The 10,170-nt window shown below is 59.9% G+C and overlaps 1 protein-coding gene across 1 annotated transcript; it reads right to left on the reverse strand.

The window, feature by feature from the left end:
• Positions 1–1,512: 1,512 nt before the first annotated feature.
• DOK1 (docking protein 1) lies at positions 1,513–8,177 on the reverse strand. Its single transcript, XM_074147519.1, has 5 exons — positions 8,072–8,177; positions 7,428–7,724; positions 4,638–4,749; positions 4,316–4,488; positions 1,513–3,070 (listed from the first exon to the last, which is right to left on the reverse strand). The coding sequence occupies exons 1-5, from the start codon at positions 8,132–8,134 to the stop codon at positions 1,958–1,960; spliced, it is 1,758 nt and encodes a 585-aa protein (XP_074003620.1). The 5' UTR covers positions 8,135–8,177; the 3' UTR covers positions 1,513–1,957.
• Between the last annotated feature and the right edge of the window lie 1,993 nt (positions 8,178–10,170).

Raw genomic sequence — 10,170 nt, forward strand, 5'->3', positions numbered from 1 at the left:
CTCTCAAGTCATTTTCTCCTGGTAAAAACTGCTACCTGGCCCTACAGAGACCAAGACTTCTTCTTCTGTTGCATCCCAGTTGTGGCTGCTAGACCAGAACTCTGACAATTCTTAGCTAATCTGGGGCATGGACTTTTAGCAGACAACAGAGAAGCACACAAGCTGTCCTCACATGAGGAAGTCTCATATCCAAGGACTTCCCATTCACCACCCAGTCTGGCCCACAGCACCTGGACTGGGCAGAAGCAAAGCTGCTCATCCAGGGCCATTTCTGCACTGTAAGAAGACAGGCAGAACGAGCAGCCAAGCATAAGCCATGCATCGCCAAGCACCTCAGCAAAGCCCTGCTCCAGACTGGCTACCAGGATGCTGCTTTGCAAGTACAGAGACTGAATTCAGCCAAGGCACACAACCATTGTGATGTGCCACAGCTGCATTTGAGCTGCTTCACTGTTCAACACATGGAAATCAGTTGTAAGGAGACAGTGGAAGTGAGGCAAAGAAAAGAAAGTGGACGATGAAGATGATCAGTGGGCTGGAGCACCTCCCATATGAAGACAGGCTGAGAGAATTGGGGTTGTTCAGCCTGGAGAAGAAAATGCTCCTGGGAGACTTTATAGCAGCCTTAAAGGAGGCCTACAGGAAAGATAAGGGGGGAGTCTTTATCATTGAGATAGGGTAGATTTAGATTAGATGTTAGGAAGAAATTATTTACCATGAGGATGGTGAGACACTGAAACAGGTTGCCCAGAGAAGCTGTGGATGCCCCATCCCTGGAAATGTTAAAGGCCAGGCTGGATGGGGCTTTGAGCAACCTGTTCTAGTGGAAGGTGTCCCTGCCCATGGCAGGGGCATTGGAACTACATCTTCTTTAAGGTCCCTTCCAACCCAAACCATTCTATGAAGGCAAACAGAACAAGTCCTAATCTGGGCGGAATCCAGAAAGATCATCTCCTGGTCCTAAACTCAGGGTTCACTGCAGACTTTTGCTTTGGCAACAGAAAGGCTGTGACCAGCCAAAGGCTCGCTCTGCATTTACCTAGTTTCTTATGCTTTCCCAAAGTATCTATTACACCCCAAACTGCTACCAGAAAGGAGGTAAGGTGAAGCACAGAGGAGCAGCCTGAGCAAGAGGACAGGTCTGGTCCACAACACTGAGCCAGAAAACCACGGACAGTCTCTCCTGATCAGCCTTCCCCACTGCACGCACTTCTCTGTCATGTGGTAGCATGCATAAATAAAGTAGGCCACGCAAAACGCTTTGTGCCCCGATCAGCACATAAGGGTATCTTTGAGCCCGACTCTCATATCCCTTAATCCCCTGGCACCAGGGCATCCCAGCCCCAGCTGAGCCTTTCTTCACAGTTTCCCCTTAGCTCAGTAGCTCTGGCACAGACGCAAACGTGCCACCACACGAACGCTGCTCATCCAGGCCACCCCGCAGCACTGCACCAGCATCTCCCCATCCATACGCCTGACGGCCCAGACATGCCACAGGCAAACGTTTCATTCCGAGACATACAGATTTTAATATTAAAATAATTCTGTATAAAAATACTTTTGGAGACTGATGGCTGGCAGCCTTCCATGCACCGCAACGGGCATCCCAGCCCTGCAGCCTGGTCAGAGAGGGAGCCAGAGCTGAGCCAGAGCAGCAGGCGCAGGGCAACACAGCCAGCCCTCCTGCAGAGCAGGAGGTGGCAGCCGAGCCAGCTCCAGAGCCGGAGAAGCACCCAGGCACCTGTTCCAGCCACAGCTCTCTTGTTCTCGCTGTGGAAAGGGCCTCCAGGGAAAAGCAGACACTCCCAGTGCTGGTGAGCACAAGGGGCTCTGCCTGAGCCAGGACAGACCCAGCCCCAAGCCACCCCTGGGACTCATGGAGGACAGCAGCCGGCACTGCTCACCAACAGGCCTGGGTCCCCCAGTCCCTCCCGGGCAGGTACAGAGCAGCAGCACGCTAGATCTCTCCTAGGTCCTCGTAGACAGGTGACAAGCTGCACTCATCAACAGACTGCTCCTTCTTCTGCAGGTGCTGGGGCTTCACCACCTGGCTGTACAGCACCTCCACGTTGTTGTTGTTGCTGCTGTTGAGGCTGGGTTTGACGGCCGTCTTCTCAGGAGCGGGGTTCCCCCACCGCCTGCCAGGGTCCCCACTCCTCTCGCCCCCTTTGGGGATAAAGGCCGCCTGGGGCTTGGGGGCAGGCAGTGGCTTGGGGCCCTTGGCCTTGGCCTGGAAGGTAGGTACCGAGTAGTCGTCAGTGCTGGGGTTGTAGGGATACTCATAGCCACCTCTGCCATCATGGCCCTGTGTGCGCCAGGCCTCGCCTGTGGGCCGCGCTTCATCGTAGATGCAGGTGGGGGGTGGCAGCGAGCGGGGAGCGCGACCCTCAGGCTCGTCGTAGATGTGCTCCTTCCTCCCGGGCATGGTGGAGGCCTGGCTGCGCCCCTCAGCCCGGACCTGCTCGTACGTGCCCGAGTACAGCGGCGCCGGCAGCCGGAGCTTTGTCTCGTCTGAGGTACTGCTGGGTGCCTTGGCCCCGCTCGTGGGCTTGCTGTCTATGGGGTCCGAGTACAGGGTGTCCAGCCAGGGACGGAAGCCCTTCACTGAGTCCAGGGGCTCTGAGTACACGCTGGACGGGTCCTCAGCTGGCAGCACGGCGTGGGGCACCTTTGGCAGAGGGGAGCGCGGGGGTGTGTTCAGGACCACCGGCTTGGGCTGCGGCACAGGCAGCTCTGGCAGAGTCCGGGTCTTCAGCAAAGATGTGGCATCTCTCTCCTCTGCCGCTGCACTGGGCCTGGGCGCCAGCCCCGCTTTGGATGCCAGGGTGTCATCCCCCTCCGCGGGCAGCTCCAGGCTCAGGGAGTCAGCCAGGGCCTGGCGGATCAGCACCACACTGGGGTTATCCGAATCCAGCGAGTCACAGCTTTGCCGGTTCTCCTCCACCTGTGCTTTCTGCTCCCGGATGGAGGCTTCCACCAGGCGGAAGATCTCATTGCCCTGCTTGGTCTCAAAGGTGAAGTTCCCTGGGCCGGAGTCACAGCGCCTGCCAGCTTCAAAGGAGAACATCACCTGCAGGGGAAGCGGAAGGGTCACATCCTGCCCAGCACCAGCTGGCACAGTGCATCGTGCAGGCTGTGCTTCCTGCTGAAAGGCGCATTTGCCTTACCAGCATTACTCTGTTAATGGTATAAAGTACTTTAAAGAGAAGTCTTGTACCAAGGCTGTGTTCCTCAAGCCTGAACACACACTCATGCACGAGTTCCCACCAGCAAGTGCCCACGCCCTTTCTGAACCTCAGTCCCTGAATCCAGGAGAGATTTTCTGCCTCACTGGAGCTCTCTCGCATGCAGCAGCAGCCTCTGGGGTTGCTATAAAGGCCTCTGGGGCCAGACTTCCTTTTGTGGGTCAATGCTGCCAAACGCAAGCACAGCCAACCCTTCACCATTCGAAGACCCGTGGGTGCAGCTGCCTGCTCCTCACATGTGGCTCTTGTCCTGACCCTAGGACAGACCCTGCGGACGGGCCAGGTGCCTCCCCAAGAGCAGCTCCGTTTCCACTTCTCTTTTGGTGAAGTGCCACAGAAAGCACCATCAGCACACTGCAGCCAACACAGTCACTTCTAAAAACAGCCCTGGGGTGACCACTTCCTCCCCCATCCAGCGTGGCAGGTACCTGTTGCGCTCAGGGTAGCAACGAGACAGATCGGGGACCTGCTGCTGGAGGACAGTGCAGAGGTGACCTACACAGGGTCAGCCAAGCTTAGAGCAGTACACCCTGTAAGGTGAACAAATCTAGAGTAACTGGTGTCTCAAACAGCCCCTCCTGCTCTGGCCACCATTCTTCAGGAGGGATGGGCTGAATCCAGGGCAGAGCCAGGACCACAGGGAGTGAAGGGAGAGTTTGTGCACAGCATAGAAGGACATGCCTGCCCGCAGCATGGGCTGAGGAGCGATGGGATGGAAAATGGGGGCAAGCCAGCCACAGGGATGTCTGGCAGAGGGGCCAGCAGGGGCTGCAATGGCCCCAGTGGGAGTGGGGCAAGAACCACACAGAGGGGCTCTGCACAGCCATGCCCTCGGCAGGGACGGGTGTCCTGTTAGCCCACACTCCTGCACAGTGACACAGCTGGGAGCTGAGGACAGATGACCCTGGGGACCCTGTTGTGGTCACCAAGGGCTGCAGCAGTTCTGGCATTTGGCATGGCCCGCTGCATGGCTGCCACAAGCTGGTAGGGCACATCAGCTCCCTAACTTTCAGCAAGGGAAAGCCTGCAGGGGAACAGGCATCAGCATGTGGCACACAGAGCTAACCCACCTTGTCCCGGCCGTATCTCCGGAGCAGCCGGTAGGGCCAGACATAGAGGATCTCATTTGTCCGTGGGTCCTTCAGGACGAGGCTGTCACGCTCTGCCTTGAGCACGTAGGAGCCACGCAGCTCGCATCGCTCCGCGGCCTCGGTCCGTTGCACCGTCACCCAGAAGGCGTTCACTGCGGGGACAGGGATGCTCAGGGCAGGGCAGAGGAAGCCACATCCCCAGCTCCAGGCAAGGCCTGCCCACTGGAGCCCTGGCGATGGGGCAGCAGCAGGACAGGTCCCACAGAAGGTGGCCCAAAGTCAGGGCAGCAGCAGGTCCCACCTTCATCTCTTGAGTAGTAGATGGAGTTCACAGCCATCTCCAGGGCCGGTGCCTCCCCACTGCCCTCTCTGCCACGCCGGGCTGCCACACCACCATCGCTGGGGCCATTTCCCTGACAAGGAAGAGCAGATCAGCCCCAGCCCCCTCTTCTCACATCAGTCCCTGGGTCCCCTTGCAGCCACTGTCCTCCCAGCCCCACCTGGGGCCCACCGCTCTCCCCAAGGGGCCTACCCCAACCCCACACAGCTTGGCCATCCTGCAGCCATACCAAGCCCTTCCCTGCCCAGAGCCAGTGACAGACCCCAACCCTCCCCCTGCTCTGATCTGACACGAACACGGATGAACAGGGCCAGGCAGAGCAGGACGGGCTTCCCTGGAGCTCCCAGCATGACCCTGGGCCCCAGCTGGGCTGTGCATCGGACAGGGTGCAGAAAAAAGCAGTTACTCCCAGCAGCCCTACCCTCCAGGCCCTGCCACCGGTGCAGCACAAGCCAGCACAGAGACACAGGCAGAGAACAGCTCTGCTTCCTCAGCGATGGGCTCCAGCACAGGTGACATCAATGCCTAAAGCATTGTATGGGCCCAGGCACACTGTCCCAGCGGTACAAGCAAGGCAGGGAGCTGACGGGACAACCCAGTAACACAAGGGTCTATGTCCTGCTTCTGCACAGGCAGGAAAGCAGCGCCAGCACCAGTGCACAGCCCGCAGAAGGGAAGCAAGAACTTCTATTTTAGCGCATGCAGAACTGAAAGTGCAACGCACACACTCTTGTCAGCCACCGTGTCCCTGCAGCAGGGTCCCCTGAGGGTCTGTGGGGGGGGATGCACCCTCGCTGCTACCACTGAACAGCAAAGATCCTCCTCCAGGGAAGCCCTAGGCAAATCAAGGGCTCACAGATGCCTTGCAAGAGGTGCTTCAGCAGACTCTGCACTGTTGCGTGAGGGGTCTGTATTTGGACAGGAGCTGGAAGCTGTTTCTCAGGGTCACGTGGGATGAGGTTGCAGCAGAGCTTATGTCTTGCAGAAGGCAACTTGTCACAGTTTCAGTTTAAAACCCAGCCACATGAGCTTCTTAACAAGAGGCCCATCAGGCCCTCTTTTTTGCCTCCTAAATAGAATGCGGACGGCTAAAACCTAGTGTCCTTAGAGCTGATAGCAGCAGCTCCTGCTCAGCTAAAGCACCCAATGCAGCAGGGTTCCAGCCTGGGATTGGGAAGTAAGTTAAGGGCCAGCTGATCTGCCAGAGCTCATTAGGGCTCCATTTGACTGCATTTTCCCTCATCTTCAAAAGAAAAAGAAATTCTGTTCTGAAGTCCTGGCCCCAGTTCCCAAGCCACTGGACCCTGCTTACCCTCTGGGCAGCGACAAACAACATGACACAAAATCACGTTCTCCATGTGGATTGCCAGAAATCACAGCTAAGGACCTTCAGCTTTTTGCAGAGAGGCCACGCACAGCTCCTGTGCCTCTTGCTCCAGCCAGGCCTTTCTGAAACACATGCCATCCTTGCAGCCTTTTGTTCACCTCTTCCTAAACTGTCAGCTCGCTTCTGGACCTCAAGCATACAACTGAGAGCTACTACAGGAAGGCAGGTATGAGCACAGCCCTGCTCCCAGCAGATGTTCCCTGTGCCTTGCCAAAACACTGGCACCACTCCAGAGGCACATGCTGTGTCCCTAGCTCAGCCCTGAAAGCCACTTCCAGGACAAAGGCTGCAACACTGTCTGTACCAGACAGACACGGGCACGGACATGGAGTAATTTGCAGTACCACACCAGTGCCTCTTGGCCTGGTCAGCAGGGCACTTGCTGCACAGATGCATCTGGCTTGACAGCAGACTTCAGGGAGGCACAAGCAGGGACCAAAAAAAGGCTTAAGGTAAATCACACTGGGCAAACACCTGGATCCTCGTGGAAGACCCTGGGATCACCAGCTGCGCAGCCAGCCATCCTGTGGGGCAGCCCTGCCCAGCACTCCAAGCCTAGAATCGGCTAGAGCACAACACAGGGCTGTGCAAACATCTCCTAGGAGGGAGAGCAGGGGACACGTGGGGTAGGGCAGACATGGGCTGCTCTCCAGAGCGGTGCGGATGACCGTACTTGTAAGCCACCCGCTGTCCAAGCTGCCTTTGCAGGAAGGCATTGCGCTGCCTGACCAGCCCCACTGAAGGCCGCAGAGCTGCTGCAGGGGTGCAGGTAGAGGACGGGGAGCTGGAGGGCTGTGCTGCAGGCCCAGCACTGATGGGGTGCTCCCAGCCACAGGCAGGAGCGAGCCCTGAAGCTGGGCAAGGGGGTGCACTGACCCTACAGCTGCTGGCACTGCTGGCCCAGGAGCCAGGTGGGTCCCAGAGCCAGGCACTGCAACGCTCTGGGGGCTCTGCTTCCGCCACTGCCACGGCAGGAAAAAGGCAGCAGTGGTCGGGCCAAGAGGAAATGCTCCTCAGCCACCACCCGGCCCCCTCAGGGGGCGAGGACGGCTCCACACTGCAGGAGAAGAGCCCAACCTGACATTTGGAGCTCCCATTAACTCACCTGGCTGCTGGCACAGCAGGAGCTATCAGGAGGGGACCAGAGTCCCAGGAGCTCTGGCTGCCAGGGACCACTCACATGTGCCTCCGGGTCCTTGTCCCTGCGCCCCCAGGCCGTGTAGGAATGGGTCTCACCACCACCACCCCCTGCAACACGCTCTGAGGTCTGCCCCCCGCCCCCCCTCCCCGCCCTGCACGGGCAGCCGCAGCCGGGCCCTGGGCAAGGTGCCCAGGATGCCCCCTCCGCTCGCCCCGGGGCTCACCGGGAAGGCGATCTCGCACAGCTTGGCCACCCACTCCTCACTCTGCTGCTTGTCCGCCGCGAAGAGGTAGCTCTTGTCGCTGGTCTCCAGGCGGAAGACGGCCGTGCCGGCCCGGGGGCCGCTCTCGGCCACGGGTCCCACGCTGGTGCAGTCGGCCAGCCGCACCACCGTCTTGTCCAGCCGCTTGGTGCCCAGCCGCTCGGGCGGCCCCGCCGGCTCCTTGCAGTCGAAGAACTCCAGGCGGGCGACGCCGTGCTGGCTGGCCGGGTACAGCACGAACCAGCTCCGCTTCCACCTCTGCAAGGCAGCGGGCGTCACACCGGGCCGCCGCCGGGCAGCAGCCGGGGGCGCCCGGGATGCTCCGCCGGGCCGGCAGCTCACCGGGGGTGCCCCCCACCGGGCGCCCCGTCCCGCCGGGGCCGGCGAGCCCGCAACGCCCCGGTCCCGCTTCCCCAATCGCCGGGCGGCGCCCGCGGCCCCGCAGCGCGCCCAGCCGGGGCGGCGGCGAGCAGCGGGGACGGCGGGGCCCGGCCCGGGCGGCGATGCCGAGCCCGGCCGGCCCCCCGGGAGAGACGAAGAGAGCCCGCCCGGCTCGAACCGACCCGTCCCCGTCCCGACCCCCGCCCAGCCCCGCGGAGAAGCACCTTGGTGCCGAACTTGTGGCTGTGCTGCACCAGGAGCAGCCCCTCCTTGGCCGGCGGGTCCATCCCGCGCCGCGAATGCGCCGCCACACGCCGCGCGCTTCCGCCCGCCGCCGCCGGGGGCCGGGCCGGGGCGGGGCCGGGGCGGGGCCGCACGTGTCGGGGCGGGGAGGGGGGGCGGAGCTGGAACGCGGGGCTGCGGGGGCGGGGCAGGGAGAGCCGGACCGTCCCCGCCGCGGGGCCGTCTCCGCCGGGCTGCGTTGTGCCGGTGCGGGAGCTGCGGGAGGACCGCCAGCGGCCGAGCGTGCCCCGGTAGCGGCGGGAAAGTTGCGGCCTCTTGGGGAAGGAGCTGGCCCCTGCTCCGCCTTGCCGTGCTGTCCGCATCCCACGGGAGAGGTCTCGGCTTCCAGACCCGTCGGAGGACACGGCCCATACTGTCCTGAGGCCGGGGAGGGGATGGAGCCTTGGCCATATCCCTGCCACCCCTTCCCCAGGCGTGGGGGCCTTCCCACCCTGCGGCTTTCACATCTATGAGGGCAGCTGCTGATCAAGGCCAAGCTGGGAGCGGGTGCTGTGAGCCGCAGAGTCCACAAGGTGCCCTGGGAGGTGGGCATCCAGGGCCATCATCCCCAGGAGAGCATGGTCCTTGCTGCACATATCGGTGTTGTCCCAAGTACATCACCAGTGCAGTTATGCAAGTGCTGCAGGGAACAAGCAACTGCAGTAGGAGGTCTTTGTAGACATCTAAAATTGGGATCTGACTGGCATAACACACCCCGAGGACTGGCCTGTGAAGTAGGGGGCTTAGTGTGTCAAGAAAGAGCAAACACAGAAGAGGAAGATGTTGCTGGGCATACCATAGGTATGGACTGGCTCTGAGAAAAAAAAAGAGGAAGTGAAGAATTAGAGGCCACTTAGCTCAACTTTCAAGTCCAAGAAAACCATGGAACAAACAGGTGAGTGTTCTCAGGATGAAGAAGGACAGGGAAGAATCACAGCAAACACGTCTGTGTATGCACAGCCCTGCCTGTCTTCCTTCTCTGACAGTATTCGAGGACAGGGTAATGCCATCTGTATCTCTCTGCCTTTGACCACGCAGCCACTCCAGGGGCACTGGGCTGCTCCCAGCACTGCCCCTGCCATGGCTGACCACTCCAGTCTGCCCCAACAGCCTTCTCCAGAGCCAGGCTCGAACTCAGCGTGCCCCAGCAGCAAAACTCGGCAGGAGCTGGTGCAGGCCGTGAGGCAAAGAGCAGGCACAAGCGTGGCCTATGCCCAGCAAGCCCCAGCAGTCGCTCCCTGCACGTGAATAATCCAACCTCGGTAGCGCCAAGCTGGCTTTCCCACCACGTCATTGTCTGCCCTGCACCCAGCACAGTTTTTATTGCTCTGTGTATCTCTGGTTATGAGTTTTTATTGATGTCATGAGTCTGGTTTTATTGCTCTATGTGAGTCTGGTTTCGAGACCCTGGTTGAGGGGCTGAGGCTTTAAGTGCTCTGGGCTCTCCTTGCTTTGTGCAGCCTCCTCCATGCCATACTGCTGAACTTTGGGCAGACCTCGCTAGCCCACAGTGCACTCTGATGGCCTCTTCCCTGCTAGGTCACTGCTGGTCGGTCGCTCTTGTGCTCCTTGCTGCTTTGGTGGCCCAAACACTGTGACTTGGCTTCCTAGCACTACTTTAACCTGCAAAGGGTCGAGGGTGATGCCACAGACCCTGATTTTCTAGGCTTCTGATGTCCACTTCTCCTGTGCAAGCCCATGACCGTGGGTCAGATGAAATGGCTGCAGGTGGTGCCAGCTGATGGGAGGGCACTTGGCAGTGCCTCACTGCAGGAGGAGTGCACCACTGCTCTCTCCTGGCTCCATCCCTCACTCTTGCATGGTAGCGAAGTCTCTGGGTTATGATGCCATTTGGCTGGGGAAGGCTGCAGGGATTCTGCAGGACATGGGTCCACCTTGCAACAAGACTGACAAACAGGAAAAGTGGTCAGAAAAAGAGCAGAGCAACTCAGTGACGTCAAACACACAGTTCTGCACGTAGGCAGGTACCAGTGACTGTGTAGCTGCAGGATAGGGAACTAATGACGCGGCAGCACTTCTG

This window comes from Numenius arquata, chromosome 5 (assembly GCF_964106895.1).
Source record: "Numenius arquata chromosome 5, bNumArq3.hap1.1, whole genome shotgun sequence".
In the NCBI taxonomy this organism is placed as follows: domain Eukaryota; kingdom Metazoa; phylum Chordata; class Aves; order Charadriiformes; family Scolopacidae; genus Numenius; species Numenius arquata.

Bases quoted from the DNA above. Each gene is read 5' to 3' on its own strand.
- DOK1 (XM_074147519.1), bottom strand. From the start codon at position 8,134: ATGGACCCGCCGGCCAAGGAGGGGCTGCTCCTGGTGCAGCACAGCCAC. The intron at 4,489-4,637 runs GTGGGACCTGCT...CTGTCCCCGCAG, and splicing joins CTACTACTCAAGAGATGAAG to TGAACGCCTTCTGGGTGACG. The intron at 3,071-4,315 runs GTGGGTTAGCTC...CTTCCCCTGCAG, and splicing joins GGAGATACGGCCGGGACAAG to GTGATGTTCTCCTTTGAAGC.